General features: G+C 41.2%; 1 protein-coding gene across 1 annotated transcript in view; it reads left to right on the forward strand.

The window, feature by feature from the left end:
- The window catches only part of LOC103118072 (phospholipid-transporting ATPase IG), a 63,005-nt gene extending 49,301 nt beyond the window's left edge, over window positions 1-13,704 (forward strand). The window contains exons 18-22 of the mRNA XM_060183185.1: window positions 5,679-5,814; window positions 7,856-7,921; window positions 10,281-10,384; window positions 12,028-12,181; window positions 12,300-13,704. Of these exons, the coding sequence (XP_060039168.1) occupies window positions 5,679-5,814; window positions 7,856-7,921; window positions 10,281-10,384; window positions 12,028-12,181; window positions 12,300-12,329 (490 nt within the window). The 3' untranslated portion in view covers window positions 12,330-13,704. The remainder of the gene's footprint in view (window positions 1-5,678; window positions 5,815-7,855; window positions 7,922-10,280; window positions 10,385-12,027; window positions 12,182-12,299) is intronic.
- Window positions 13,705-16,475: the final 2,771 nt, after the last annotated feature.

Here is a 16,475-nt window from a genome sequence, read left to right on the forward strand (position 1 = left end):
GTATGTTAATTCTCTTTTCAGTCACCAGGTTCCAGATGCCACCAGGATGCTGGCCAGGCTTCCCTGGATTGAAGACCCCACCAATGTGTCCTGGAGCTCCGCTTCCCTAGAGACATACCCTACTAGGGAAAGAGAGAGGCAGACTGGGAGTATGGACCGACCAGTCAACGCCCATGTTCAGCGGGGAAGCAATTACAGAAGCCAGACCTTCTACCTTCTGCAGCCCACAATGACCCTGGGTCCATGCTCCCAGAGGGATAGATAATGGGAAAGCTATCAGGGGAGGGGGTGGGATATGGAGATTGGGTGGTGGGAATTGTGTGGAATTGTACCCCTCCTACCCTATGGTTTTGTTAATTAATCCTTTCTTTAAAAAAAAAAAGAATTGGTTGTATTTAGTTTTAGTTTGTTTGTTTGAGATAGAGAGACCACAACACCAAAGCTTCCTCCGATGCAGTGGGGGCTACACTTGAACCTGAGTCATGTACATGGCAAAGCAGTGTACTATTCAAGTGAGCTTTCACCAGCCCAGCCTCAGTTGTACTTATATTACTATGATGTTTCTGTTTTTAAAAAATTTCACTTTCTTTACTTATTGGATAGAGGCAGTCAGAAGTCGAGAGAGGGAGAGAGACAGAGAGACACCTGCAGCCCTGCTGCACCACTTGCAAAGCTTTCCCCCTGCAGGTGGGGAGCAGGAGCTCAAACCTGGGTCCTTTGCATTGTAATATGTGTGTTCAACCATGGGCCATGACCCAGCCCCATAAGATATTTCTTATTACAGTCTAGTAACTGTTCTTGATAGTATAGGCAAGTTGTATACTCTTTGAGTGGTTAGATACCCTTTGCTAAAGGTTAAGAACAATTTGAAATAGAAGCCAAAAGAATTCCATGTGCAGACCCACCTTTTCACATGTCTGCTCCAATAAATTGGTAGCCTTATTTAACATTCTGACTTGCAGTGAGAAGATTGTGCTATTTTTTGACAGATGTTAAGCTTTCACTCTGTTCACTTGCTCTCTCAAAGTGTGACTGTACCAATCAGGTGTATTCTGCAAGTCTTATCTTTAAAGGGAAGCTCAAGACCTTAAAACTACACTTCCATGGAGAAATTTTGATGAAAAGAAACATGCTAACATTTGTAGTTGAAAAGCTGTGGTAGCTCGTTCTTGAATGAGGGCTGAAATATTCTGTCTGTGGTCCATGTTAGCCCCCCACAGCCTCATTCCTGCTAGGAGAAAATGTTTTATTGGAAATAAACACTGAGCAATGTGGAGGTAGAGGTACTCCATGCCAAGTTCACTTCCCCTAGTGTCTTTTTATCATCTCCTTTTAAATTTTGTGTGTCTCCCCTACTCATAGTCTAGCAGACCCATTCTATGTCCCTCTATAAGTGACTTTTTATTTTCAGTTGTGGAGACTGGGGATTTAGAAATGTCCATTTCCCTGCTTGTAGACTATGGAGAAGTGGAGGTCCTTTTAACTCTGTCCCAAGCACTAATTTCCAAGCCTGCAGGCTGACGAGGGGCAAGGGTCTTTTCAGTCCCTGCTTCTTCAGTTACTGTCTGAGGTCAAACGAGTCTAAGAGTGTATACTAACTCTACTGCCTACTAACTGAATGACCTCGCTGACAGTTCCCCAACTTTCCTACACAGTAGAATAATCAGGGCAGCTCTCTTCAGGCTGGTTAGGTCAGAATGAAAAGGAGCTAGGCAATCATAGTTTTCTTTTTTTATTTAATTTAATTTAATTTATTTATTTAAAAAAGGATTAATTAACAAAACCATAGGATAAGAGGGGTACAAACTCCACACAATTCCCACCACCCAATCTCTATATCCCACCCCCTCCCCTGATAGCTTTCCCATTCTCTATCCCTCTGGGAGCATGGACCCAGGGTCATTGAGGGTTGCAGAAGGTAGAAGGTCTGGCTTCTGTAATTGCTTCCCCGCTGAACATGGGCGTTGACTGGTCGGTCCATACTCCCAGTCTGCCTCTCTCTTTCCCTAGTAGGATGGGTCTCTGGGGAAGCTGAGCTCCAGGACACATTGGTGGGGTCTTCAATCCAGGGAAGCCTGGCCGGCATCCTGATGACATCTGGGACCTGATGACTGAAAAGAGAGTTAACATGCGAAGCCAAACAAATTGTTGAGCACTCATGGACCCAAAGCTTAGAATAGTGGAGGGGAAGTGTTAGGGGGGTACTCACTGCAAACTCTAGTGTACTTCTGCTTTCAGGTATATATTTTACAGTAGTTTACAGATACGTGTGAACATATGCTCTCTCTCACAGAAACTGGTGTATATCTAGGTTTTGGGACTTTGTTAGAAAGTGAACCACCTGAGATGGAATTAGAGTATACTATGAAAGAAAAGGTCTCACCCGAGTAATGAAGCTGAAGGGTTGTCATTCCACACGTGAAGTCTCTGGACACAGTCTGAAGTGAAGCATGTTGAGGTGGCAATTGTTACGTTGGTTAGGTTGTGATCGGCGGATGCAATATTATTTGATATGGATTGGGAGAGGCATATGGGAAAGTGGGCCCTATCTAAGGGTTCCAGGACTGGGGGAAGTAGGGGCTCTATAGTGGAGATGTGAGGTTCCTGCTGTCTTAGGGTTCAAAAAGACAATCGATAGTTAATGTTATCATCACATTATTTGGTAATTGGGTTAACTTTGAAAAGTCCTTTTGTTAGGGTTTGCTGTACAGTACCCAGTATCTTGTATATAACTGTGCTATTGGTTGCTTCTGATCTACTTGGTCAAGGCTTTTGAGAGAGTCTGCATATCAATTACACATCCTATATATTGAAAAGATTCAGTTTGTGTTTTGAAAAAATTCAAGACATACAATTAATTTTCCCCCTCTCATATTAATTAACTAGTGATTTATATGACTACATTTTACCAGGAGTGTACATAAACACCATTCCCACCACCCAAAGACTGTGACCCATCCCTCCCACCCACTCCCACCCCCCACTGGCCCAGGAAGCTGCATGTCTACCCCTCACCACAGGGTTTTTACTTTGGTGCCCTACTTACAATTTGGTCAGGTCCTGCTTTTAGTTTCCCTTTCAGATCTTCTTCCTCAACTTCTGTTGATGAGTGGGATCATCCCATACTCATCTTTATCTTTCTGACTTAGTTCACTTAACATAATTTCTTCTAGCTCTGTCCAAGATGGGTCAGAGAAGGTGGGTTCACTGTTTTTGATAGCTGCATAGTATTCCATTGTTTATATATACCACAGCTTTCTCAGCCACTCATCTGTTGTTGGGCGCCTGGGTTGCTTCCAGGTTTTAACTATTATGAATTGTGCTGCTATGAACATAGGAGTACACACCTCTTTTTGGTTGGGTGTTATGGAGTCTTTGGGGTATAACCCCAGGAGAGGGATTACTGGATCATATGGAAGGTCCATGTCTAGCCTTCCGAGAGTTTTCCAGACTGCTCTCCACAGAGGCTGGACCAATTTACATTCCCACCAGCAATGTAAAAGGGTTCCTCTGTCCCCACAACATCTCCAGCATTTGTTGCTGCTGTCCTTTTTGATGTATGCCATTCTTACAGGAGTGAGATGGTATCTTAGTGTTGTCTTAATTTGCATTTCTCTGACAATCAGTGACCTAGAGCAGTTTTTCATATGTTTGTTAGCCTTTTGGATCTCTTCTGAGGTGAATGTTTTGTTCATATCTTCTGCCCATTTTTGGATGGGGTCATTTGCTTTTTTGGTGCTAAGTTTGCTGAGCTCTTTATATATTTTGGTGATTAGTTTCTTGTCTGATGTATGGCATGTGAAGATCTTCTCCCATTCTGTGAGGGGTCTCTCTGTTTGTTTAATAGTTTCTTTGGCTGTGCAGAAGCTTTTCAATTTGATGTAGTCCCATCGGTTTGTTTCTGCTTTAGTCTTCCTTGCAGTTGGGTTTGATTCATCAAAGATGTCCTTGAGATGTAGGTGGGAAAGTGTTTGACCAATGTTTTCCTCTAAGTATTTGATTGTTTCTGGTCTCACATTTAGGTCTTTGATCCATTTGGAGTTGCTTTTTGTTTCTGGTGAGATAAAGTGGTTCAATTTCATTCTTCTGTATGTTACAACCCAGTTTTCCCAGCACCATTTATTGAAGAGAGCCTCCTTTTTCCATTTAATCCTTAGGGTCCCCTTATTAGAGACTAGCTGTCCATAGGTGTGGGAGCGATCATAGTTTTCAAGGTCCCCAAGTGCTTCCCGTGTGCTTCGAGCATCCAGATACCGCTGAGAAACATCTTTTTGTGGCTCCCTATTTGTGAATCTGGGCACTAAGACCTAACTTGTGGGGTTTACACCTATGAAAATAGACAATATATACAAAATGCTAATCCAGTTTTTTTACTGGACAGTTAAGTATTTAGTACATGGGAGTAGAGTCCCAGATATTGTTTGCCCAGTAGAGTGCCCTTCTTACCATGTAGGCGCTTTGGGTTCAAATACTGGAAAAATCATTTAGCAGCCCTACAGCTCCAGGGGAAGCTTCACGGGTAGTAGAGCAGTGCTGTGATAGCTCCCCCCCATTTTTGTTGCCCTTCTTGTTGTTCTTATTGTTTTTGTTGTCATTGCTTGGTTTTGTTTTTGTTTTTGTTTTTGTTTTTTTGATAGGACAGGGAGAAATGTAGAGAGGAGGGGAAGACAGAGAGGGGGAGGGTGGAGGGTAGATAGCATAATGGTTATTTCAGTCCCTCACACCACCATAAGCCAGAGCTGAACAGTGCTCTGGTTAAAAAAAAAAGAAAAAAGAAAGAAAAGAATCCCCACCTGTAGGAGGAAAGCTTTGTGAGTGATGAAGCAGGGATGTAGGTGTCTCTTTCACTCCCTCTATCTGCTCCTCCCCTCCCAACTGTCTCTATCCAGTAAGTAAATAAAGATAATAAAAATTAAAAACATAAAAAAGAAAAGAAAAATTTCTAAAAAAAAAAAAAAAAGACGGGGGAGAGAAAGACACCTGCAGACGTGCTTTACCACTTGTGAAGTGACGAGGCCCCCCCTCCCACAGGTGAAGATCCAGGGCTCGAACCAGCAGTCCATGCGCTCTGCACCATGTGCGTTTAACTCCATCTCCCTGTGCTATGATATCTTTTCCTCTTTGCCTGTATGTTTCTTTTTCTCTCCTCTAAAATAAAAAAAAAAATAGGTGGGATAAGTCAGTCTTGGAATAGCACATTCACAGTGATAAATTGATGAAAGCTAATTATTGTTGATTATGTTAACTGTTATCATTGGGAAGAAGTTTAAGAAGTGTTTCCCCCAGTGTCCTAGTCAGGAAGTGGTTAGAGAAAGATGACCTACCAAAAGCTTTCTGTTTCCTAATACTGTCAGACCCCATGCTCTCTTTTGGCATTTCACTGTATTTTTGTTGTTGTTGTTGTTGTTGTTTTAAATACATTTTGTTTATCTTTTATTTATTGGATAGAAAGAGATTGAGAGGGGAGGGGGAGATAGAGAGGGAGAGAGAGAGAGAAACACCTGCAGCCCTGCTTCACCACTCCGTGAAGCTTTCCTCCTTCAGGTGGGGACAAGGGGCTTGAACCTGGGTCCTTGTGCATTGTAGTGTGTGCGCTCAACCAGGCGCACCACCGTCTGGCCCCTCACTGTATGTTTAAATAAACACCCCGCCTATGCTTTTCTCCCACTTCTCAATAGGAAAATTTCTGGTAATGCCATGCTGCAGTTGGGTCCCTTCCTATATTGGACGTTTCTGGCTGCATTTGAAGGGACTGTATTCTTCTTTGGGACATATTTTCTTTTCCAGACTTCATCCCTTGAAGAAAATGCCAAGGTAAAAAAATAGATGTCGTTATATCGTTTTGTATATGCATGGATTCTCATTTCCCATAGGCACTTACAAACTCTTAACTGTAAATTTTGTGCAACTGATAATTCTTACTGTGTAGTATTTTAGTTCTCATGCCCTCTTCAGGAAAATAGAAGTGTTAAAGTAAGAAATCACTTCTTGTGTGATGGCTAACTAGAGAGCTTGTGTACCGACCTTTTGGAAGCTGTGATTTTTACTGGATGAACTGAGTTCTTGGGACATCAGACTTACACACACACTCACACAGCTTAGATATGAGTAAGACTTCTTTTTTTTTTTTTTAAAAAAAAGCAAAGCTTGACTCCACTCAGCTAATTGCCATCGTTGCACCATTTGGCTAGTAGTTAAATAGGGAGAATGCCTTTTTCCTCCTGCCCATCCACATAGGAGTGTAGAGTTTTCCAGAAAGGCCAAATTGCTCTTGCCAGTGCCTTCCCAGCAAGTGATTCCACCTGGTTTGGGATGATTTTACCCTGGCTGTGCTCAAGGAAAGATCTGCCGATGGCTTGAAATTGTCTTCCTGCAGCCACATGGTGGGAATCGACCCTAGCACCTCACATGCTTCTTTCACTGTGTTCTCCTTCACTGTTACCAGACTTCTTCTCTTTGTGATCATTCAATCTTCATAGTCTTGAATGTGGAGGAAAGCTAAGGTTCAAAGTGAATGTACTGAGTGCAGTGGCGGTGTCTACAACCTAAACAGTCAGCATCTGTTAAACAAGTGAGAGGCTTAGTGAATTTCATTGATGAGTACTATAGTGCAAACTTCTAACTGGGGCAAACAAGTGAATGTTGCATGAGTTTCTAATAATTGCTGATCACTGAGCAACTGTTGAGGAAATGCAGGTGTGCTGTGGTAGCGTAGACACATGTAGCACTTGCCAAGGAAAGTGTTCTGCTAAAATTCTTGACATCCTTGAGCAACTTGCGTGAGCATTTGCAAGTCAGCTTTTCCCATCGGTCAGAGGATGGGTTCAGATTGTAAGACTTCCCATTATAATCCCTTCCTTCAGGTCTCTGGCCAGTCCTGTGACTTTTCACTTTTTATTTTATTTGGCACTTAAATTGCTAGAACTGACTTGTCAAAGAGCATTTGTTCCAAAGTAGGCAGATACTCTCATGCAATCATGTTGTTCTGGTTCATTTACTCACATAGCAAAATGTTCAGGTGGTGCGTGAGGAGCCTCAACCCAGCCTCTGTCCAGTCCATCTCCCATTTTGAGTTCATGAAATCAAAGCTGATTAGAGCTGTATGTGCCATTGTCCTGCTAAATGTTCGCTAGGATTACGATAAGTATAAGAACTGCTATTGGCAATTAAATATAGCGCCCATGTATGATTTGATCAAATTCTTTTTTTGCTTCTATTAACCTTAATTTTTTGTTTTTATTTTTTAAAAACCTTTTACATTTCATTTTCTGTTTTAACGTTATGCATTCAGATCTTGACAGCATTTGGTAAGCATATGTGCCATTCATTGCCATCTTTTGGATTTATACATGGTAACTGCTTTTCTTTGATGTGCACATGCTGACAGCTTTTATCTTTGCAACCAAAAATTTAGACTGTGTTTTCAAAATGTGAATTCCCTATGTCTGCAAGTTAGTCCTGACCTGAGAGTTTTAGGTCTGCTCTGGAAAATGCCCATATCCAATTCTTTAGAGACACGAATCACCCAGATGACTTGTTTTGATGACCATTGATGGCTGTTGGTGGAATGGTGTTTTCCCCTGCCTTTATCACACCGGTGTGCTCCCTGTTTGATGCTGCATGGAATCATGGAGATAAACTCTAGCAAGCACAAATGTAGTAGTGTACCTGTCCAAGAAAGATTAGGGTCATGGTAAAACCCAGCATTTGTTCTGATCTTCTAGCCAGATATTTTCCTAAACAATTCAGACAGAAATCTTTGACAGTTACACATGGGATTAAAGTTGACTTTTTACTATTGTAAGCAAGCTTATTATTATATTCATGGTACATGTAATTGTTCGATGTTTTTCAGGTATATGGAAACTGGACTTTTGGAACCATTGTTTTTACAGTCTTAGTATTCACTGTAACTCTGAAGGTTAGCTCCTTATTCAAATATATTTAAACCATTTTTATCATGCTCCTTGTTCTTCTACTAATGTATTTTTGTGTGTTATAATTTATGATTGCTTTGAGTTGTGAGTCTTAACACTTAGTAAATATATACACATACACATGTGTGTGTGTGTGTGTGACACTAGATATTTGAGCATTTATACAGTATTAATATCTATCATTGTTACATTTTAAATATATATGGATTGGGAGAGGGAGATACCATAATGGTTATACAGACTCTCATGCCTGAGGTTCCAGGGTCCTAAGTTCATTCCCCTGCACCACCATAAACCAGAGCTGAGCAGTGCTCTGAAGAAAAAAAAATGTATGTTGAAATCTTCCTTTGCTGCCATTTTCAAGATGTTATGATAAGTAGAATATAGACAAGTTGTTTTATGTTTTCATCTTAAGTACTTAGATCTGTTCTTAGTTGTATATCTTTTTAAGTTCACCAGACCTTGAAGGAATTTGGGTACATAAGACACTGAATAGATCCATGAGTGTCCAAAAGGGTGAAGTAGTAATGAAACTTTCTATAATATATTCATCACTGAAAGTTATTCATGAGCCAGCAAAATAGATCACTTGGGTAGTACACTGCTTTTCCATGTGCTTGACACAGGTTCAAGCTTGGCCTCTACTGCGCTGAAGAAAGCTTCGGTCTCATCACTCCACCATCTGTGGAATCCCCTTGGTCCTATCCCTGGTGCTCTCATACAGTGTTAGGGATGACAAGAATGTGAAGCAGGCACTTGTAAGCCATCTTTTGGGCCTTCTCTTGCTCTTTTATTGGATCGGACAGAAAGAAATTGAGAAGGGAGGGGAAGATAGAGAGGAAGAGAGCAAAATAGATACCTGCAGACCTGCTTCATTGCTTTGTGGAGAACCTGCAGCTGGGGAACTGGGATCTCAAACTGGGATCCTTGTGCTTCATACGAGCCTTCTCCACTACATGTTTCTTCCTGATCCATTTGTCATAGCAAATACTTTGAATAATATTTAGGAAATGTTGCAGTTCATCTCAGCCACTTCCAACTGGATGTCCCTTTCCTCTTCTAGCAAATAGAGCTACAAGTAACATCTCTCTAAGGTGGAGTGTGGTTTTGTTTGTTTGTTATTTAGAGAGGTATCAAGTAATGAATGCATGTAAAGCAACTGAAATGAAACAACATATAAAATGTGCTCAGTGCATTGGATGCTAGTTTTTTTTTTCTTGATAATTATGTTTCATAGGATCATGCTTTGAAACCGATCGTCCTCACCCCTTTCCACCCTTGACCTTGCATATGGCCCCAGGGCTTTCAAGTGCCCTGCAGAATTACAATTGGCCTGATAGCAGTAGCTTTCACTTATCCCTGAAAAGACACTCACCCCCTGTTCACCTGGGCTTTACCATGTGTGTCTTTTTCCTCAGAAGCCTAAAGGGTGGGAATTCAAGACTGGGCTCCATTAACAGTGGGATATTATCAGTATCCCATTTATGGATGAGCACATGTAGTAGAGAGTTGAAGACCATGATGAAATGTCAAATCAAAAAAAATTGAGACATACCTTTTCAAATATGAAATGCCCTTAATACTACTCCCTGAAATTTCCTCCCGAAATTTTAAGCAAAGAGAGCGATCCATACGTTACAGTTTTAGATTACATTTGAAAACCCCAAGCACTGAAATCAGATGAAATAGTCCACCTTGGCAGAAACATGAAGGAATTAAAATCCAAGCAACTGAAAATGTTTCTAATTCAGTGGAATGGACATGGGTTGATGACCGAAAGGTACACTATGTAGGGAGACCACCCCCCACCTCCACCCCAATCCTTAATACTACGTTCCAGGTTTGTAAGCCAGTTACCTTGCACTTAGTAACCTTCCCCCAGTTTGTTGTGTTTGAACTCTCACAACTCCTTTGTATAGTTAGTCCACCTTCCCCAGCTATTCCTTCTTTTCCTACTGCTTTTCCATAGACCTGCCTCCACCAGCCAAGCCTTCTCCTTGATGACACCATTGCTTATCTGTTGTCTTTCCTTCTGTGGTGAGACGTGTAGCCTCACACACACTAGCAATTTGCTTGGCTGTCTCTCTACACCTACACTCATTTACACCTATACCCTAAAAACTTAGAGGCCTTGGGGCAGAACTCAACTCTTTCTTAACCCAGCTCCTTGAATCTTTGAACAGAATCTCTTGATTCTGTTCTCCTTGGAATTACATTCTTTTCTGGATGTGTGGCCCAAGCTCAATTTTCCCATAATGCCATATTGTGTTCAAGTTCTCATATTACGTATTGCCTTGTGCTGTTTATACCCATTGTAAAATCTCTTGTGTTGATTCTTTTCAGCTTGCCTTGGATACTCGTTTCTGGACATGGATAAATCATTTTGTGATTTGGGGTTCCTTGGCCTTTTATGTATTTTTCTCATTCTTCTGGGGAGGTATTATTTGGTAAGCAGCTGTACATAAATGAGTAATGTATAAACAACAAAGTAGGCATATGCATATATACATTATAGCATCAGTGATTTTTTTAAAGTGTTGATTATATAAGATGGCAAATCTTAAGTATTAATGGACTAAAAGTTACTTCTATCCAGTTAAAACCATCAGTTTCAGGTAAGATATCAAATACAGGTATGTAGGAGGTTGGGTGGTAGTGCAGTGGGTTAAGTGCACATGGCACGAAGTACAAGGACTCACTCAGGAGTCCCAGTTCGAGCCCCCAGCTCCCCACCTGCTAAGCTTGGAAGTTGCATAAGGAAGGCCAGAAGCTAGAGCTTTCATCTCCTTTCCTTGCTCCCAGAGGCCTATAGTCTGTGTTTAAGTATCCTAGTTGTTTCCCTTAACCAGTGGTTTCCCCCCTGACAAGTATGCCTCCAGTAGAGAGCAGGGCTAGAGTGAGCCGTAGGGTAAGATTCCAGGATTTCATCTTCTCACTGGTTTGAGTTAGAACCGTACATAGGAAAGCATTCCATGTTATCACAGAGCTGAGAAGAACCTGTCTATGTCCCTTGAGACTTAATTAGAAGGAACTCCTACCGTTTAGAAAAGCTTTTTTTAATAAGAGCCTTAAATAAAAATACGAAAAGCAGTCACTTAAGAAAGTAGCAGCTCTGAAAATATAATTACAGCATATAATGGCACCTATATAGGTAATTGTTGGAGCAGTGAAACTTAAGGAGGTCTCTTTTCTTTAATAATACACAAATAAATCAATGTTGATTAACCAAATGTAGTCTTCCCAGAGTCCTATAATTCAACAAATCTGTGTAATCAGCATCTGAAGTAATTATGCAGAAGTTCCACAAGTATAAAATGTTTCCAGCAAACTCGTCTATTTCCGCATACTATTCTTAAATCCTTTGAGTTAAGCATTGTCACACCAGTTTCTGTTCATTAGAGATGCTTACCAAGAAATGAAATACCTATTTTTTCATTATCTTTATTTATTTATTGGGTAGAGATAGCCAGAAATCAAGGAGGGGGGAGATAGAGAGGGAGAGAGAAAGGGAGACACCTGTAGCACTGCTTCGCTTCACCACTTGCAAAGCTTTCCCCTGCAGTGGGAACCAGGGGCTCAAACCCAGGTCCTTGCACACTGTAACATGTGCACTCAACCAGGTATGCCACCACCTGGCCCCTTGAAATAATCCATTTTTTATGTGATTACCTGTGACGCCATCCTTAAATACAACTGTCTGTTCATCAGTTACATGCATGTCAACTTTTACTATAGAGCATCTAGCAGATGTGAAACTTGAGCTGCATGCTGGTAGCAGCTAATATCTCTGAATGTGTTCTGCCCTCAAGTATTGGGATACACCCCTCTTAAGGTGGGCAGTACCTGTGATGATTTCTGAGCCCCATATTCAGTCCATAGATAACATGTTTTCTAATGCAAATAAATATTTTCCCACTATGATTATCTGTTCTTTTCTAGACATTTGATAATGGATATTCTAAAAACAGTCACTTTTATTAATGCATAGTGAAAGTATCTTTTACATTTAAAAGATAATTTCAGTTAAACTTCTGTTTCATATGACAGAAACTGACTTGGCTTTCTCTTACATGTTTTCTCTCCACTCTAGGCCTTTTCTTAAGCAACAGAGAATGTATTTTGTATTTGCTCAAATGCTGTCTTCTGTATCCACATGGTTGGCTATAATTCTTCTAATATTTATCAGCCTTTTCCCTGAGATTCTTCTGATAGTGTTGAAGAATGTAAAACGAAGAAGTGCCAGGGTAAGAACTAAGTTTACTTTTAACCAGCTTTTTGGAAGGAGCTTCAATATCTGCCATGAACTAAAAATCTTATTTAGAGAATTGCATTAGTTACAGCATGTTGAACCCCTCCTTACAGGTTCATCACTTAATTTCCTCTTCTGCATAAAAAGTATAGTAAAAACTTCGTTATCCAAATGCAGGTGGTAAGTAGATTCCTTAATAGTGTTCTGTGTGACTTAGCAATCCATACGGAGTATTTCATATGCTCCATATGGAATTTTAAATGGGGAAAAAAAACGGTTTATTTATTTTTTTTAGCCTAGAATTTTTCACACCAGGATTTCCACACCAACATTCCAGCTTTGACCTTAGAAATTTCCCTGTGAGTTGTTTGCAGATATTTTTTCCCAGTTGATCATCCCAATTTATCTCTCTCAAACCTTCCTCCTTCCTTTAATTATAGTGCTGCTTAATCTCTGTGTTGCTTTTAGCCCTGTGTGCAAACCAAAGAGAATTCCCTGGATGTGATTTCTACATCCTTGCCCTCCTGAACACACTTGTAAAAGTTCAAGATTGTTTTATAAGTGTGTTTTTGCTGCTTAAATTGTGTTAAATTGCTTGCCGAAATGAGAAGTGTTTCCCTCTGTCAGCCTAACCACTTGGCCTGGCATTGTCTTAGACCTTTTGAACATGTATGAGACATGTGTGAAACAACTGTTCAAATGAAAGGGGTAGATGAGCCTGGCAGACAAGGCATCTGGCAAAGTAAGACCAACAGGTTAATTAAATATGTCCTATTCCTGACAATGCTAGCTTATTTTGCCAAACAAAACCCTATTTGTAGCATATTGACACCAAGTAGGTCTTGGAACCCCTCAAACAGTATACAGTCTAAACTACTTGATCAAATTTGCCCAGCAGTTTAGCCTCAAAGATGGCTTTGCTGTGTTGTTTGGCCTCTTAAATCTTGTGGTTGGCATTATGCAGATTTAGGGATCTAAGATGATCATGGTGGGAAAGTCTTCAGTGAGAAAGAGGAACTTTATAATTAGAGAACACTATTAGCCCTAGTCAAAAGCAACAGAATTGTCATTGGCATAAGCCACATTGATTCTAGGTATACAAGGCCAATCAGTGGACAGTTCTGTGATCCAAACTGCCTTAACTCCCTGCTTCTGCATGCCTTATGGCTGGAACTGGACACAATAACAACCTAGCTAAAACTGCCTTAGTCTGCTCTTTGGTCATTCCCATAGACCTCCAGCTAATTCCCTCCAGCCTGGTGTTTAGTCTTAGGGGGAAAAATTTAAAAGGTTGTATCTATTTTTCTGATTATACCTTAATATCTTTTGAGCAGTAATAATCCAGCTTGAGGTAACCCCCAGAATGGCTCTCCTGACAATGTGCATAAATTCCAATTTAAAATGTTGCAGTGAAAAATGGTTTCATACCTTTGTGTCAGAATTGGTCTGGGAACAATCTTAGAGGTCCCCTTTCTTTCATTCTCATTAATAAGGTTGTACAAGTGGAAAGCTCCTAAATGTTTTCTCCATTGCATCTACTGGAGCTCATACCCAGCATCCTACTCAAAAAAAAAAAAAAAAAAAAAAAGTAAAGTGGTAAAGCCTTCAGATATATCCTAGCTTCTTTTATTTGAACCTTTTCTTTAAGAAAGAGAAAATTAGACACTGGCTGGAGGTGACTTTTATGTTAATCAAATGCCCATTAAATGTATGTAAATTAAATGGCAATTTAAATGGAGCAATGCTACCAAGCAGTTACAGATGAAGACTTAGCATTTTCTTTCTATGCAAACAGCAGGTTCCTCTGTTGAAAGCATGGCAGGTCTGGGACTGCAGCCTTTTTTTATGTAGCAACGGAGGATGTTGCCAGGGTTTCAGCATGACATTTGTTTGCCGTGGGTTATGTCCACACTATAGGAGATTCTAGTGTCTGCTGTAGCTTGGCATGCTGATATGCTAATACAACCAGGAGAATTTCCATGATCACTCTCATTCATTCAGTCATGCATTCATTTATCCCTGCCTTCACTGACCCAAGAAACATGCGTTGAACCACCTTGTGATGAATATCTCTCTTTACATCCAGTGTCTGAAAGGCGAAATGGTGTTTCAGACTCATGGGGGTCTTGACAGTTGCAAGTGAGAGAAAGCTTGTGGGCACTCTGCACCACTGGCTCCCTCTCCCCACACCTGAGAAAATGCAAGAGCAAAGTAGTGCTATGCATGCATAAAGGCCAACTGCAACATGGCTAGTCTGATAAGTCATGCCTGCTTTTCTAAGACCCTGTTTGACCGTATCACAGACACAGAGACCACTTCTAAGACACAGGAGACCGAGAGTATGAATGACCTCCGGTCTTAAATCCTGAGCGACATCTGGCTTTGTTCAGTATCCCTTGCGAAGGCATTGGCCTCATTTTAAGAAAAGTTAAAAGGTTCTTTTACACTGGGTCTGCCTCTTACCTGACAGGTTCCCTAATGGGCTATTGTGTGCCCCTACCTAGAAGTAAACAATCACTCTGGCTTCCACTTAGAAGCATCTTGCATCCTCTGTACGCACTGCCAAGATCCCTGCAGCACTCACATGGGTCTTGGCAACTGCTCTGAGAAGGAAACTCAGCAGTGGGTAGTGAAAATGTCTCTCTGGCATTTGGGAGAGAAGCTGAGCCATTTACATTGAACATTTATAGAAGCCACCTTCTGTTGAATTTTGTTCAGTTTAGCACACACTGCCTAAGGGTCCACTCTAAGTCAGCTACTCTACTCGGTGTTGACTAGTCCCAGATGAATCACAGATAGTCCCAGCTCACAAGTAGCTGTCCCTCTAGTTCATTTCTAAAGAGGAGTCAGTCACCTATTTTTAAAAAAAAAATCTTTGTTTCATGAGAGAAGATGAGGGCAGCACTGACATACCCAGTGTCAACGATCGAACTCTAGACCTCATGCTTGCAGGTCCACAGTTCTGCCACTGTCCCATATCTCACATCACTCATGGCGATGTGCTTCTGAAGCAGGTGTAAAGCAGCCTTGGTGATGTGGCTTGCAACAATACAGTTGAGCTGCCAAGGTCAAACTCACTGCCTCCTAACACCATTAGTTAAAAGAAGCTCATAAGACAGCCACCAGCTAGGTTCTGTCATGATGCTGGTACTATAAAGAATTCTGGGGTTAGAGTTGGATTCAGTGACAGAACACATGTTTTGCATGTATGAGGCCCTGGGTTTGATCCCTAGCACTAAACGAGTGAGTCTAGTGTCTTCAAAACTGGTTCCGTCTCTTATTTCACTGCAGCATATCACTGGAGGTACATAGCTCCTCCCCTATGTTCTCTGTGGTGAGTTTAATTGTCAAACTAAAACTCTTGTAATTAAGGACCATAGAGGGTCAGGAGATGTCTCACTGAGTAAAACACATTCTTGAGTATGTGCAAGGATCAAATTTGAGTTCCTGGCCCCCACATGGGAGAACCATGCAAAAGGGGAGGCTTCATAAGTAGTGGAGTGATCCTGTGATGTCACTCTCCTCTGTGGATACCCCTCCCTCTATCTCTCACCCTCTGTCTGGGAAAAAATAAAGAAGAAAAAAGTAGTACAAAGACCTGGCAGCAATAAAAAAAAATAATAATAAAAGGACCATAGGATGTTTTTTATTTGTTTATTTTACCTTTTGTTGTTGCCCTTGTTGTTTTTTTATTGTTGTAGTTATTATTGATCTCGTCATTGTTAGATAGGACAGAGAGAAATGGAGAGAGGAGGGGAAGACAAAGAGGGGGTGAGAAAGAGAGACACCTGCAGACCTGCTTCACCACCTGTGAAGCGACTCCCCTGCAGGTGGGGAGCCGGGGCCTCGAACCAGTCCTTGTGCTTTGCGCCACGTGTGCTTAACCAACACTGCGCTACCGCCTGACTCCCGGACCACAGGACTTTTATCACCACATAAAATACCAGTGCAGCAGTTCATACAGCTGACACGATAAGATGACTCTACCTTTGAGTGCTGAGCAGTGGAGTGGAGCAGCAGGATGCTTAAGATTGCAGATAGTTCAGTAAAAGCTCTGTCCCTTCTCAGCCCACGTGTTGGGCTCTGTCATAGTCAGTCTAGTGCAGTTGGAGCTGTTGACTTGGTAGCAAATATCACTTCCCCTTTTCAATACAAGGTATTTCCCCATACCTCTAAATTACCAAGAGCAAAAGGGAAGCTTGGCTTTGTACATGAGAACACTTTCATCTAATAGGTATAGACCCAGCCATAAAGCCATGCCTAGCGTGGGTGCTTTTGTTTGTTTGTTT

The sequence above is a fragment of the Erinaceus europaeus genome, chromosome X (genome assembly GCF_950295315.1).
Source record: "Erinaceus europaeus chromosome X, mEriEur2.1, whole genome shotgun sequence".
NCBI classification, from domain to species: Eukaryota; Metazoa; Chordata; class Mammalia; order Eulipotyphla; family Erinaceidae; genus Erinaceus; species Erinaceus europaeus.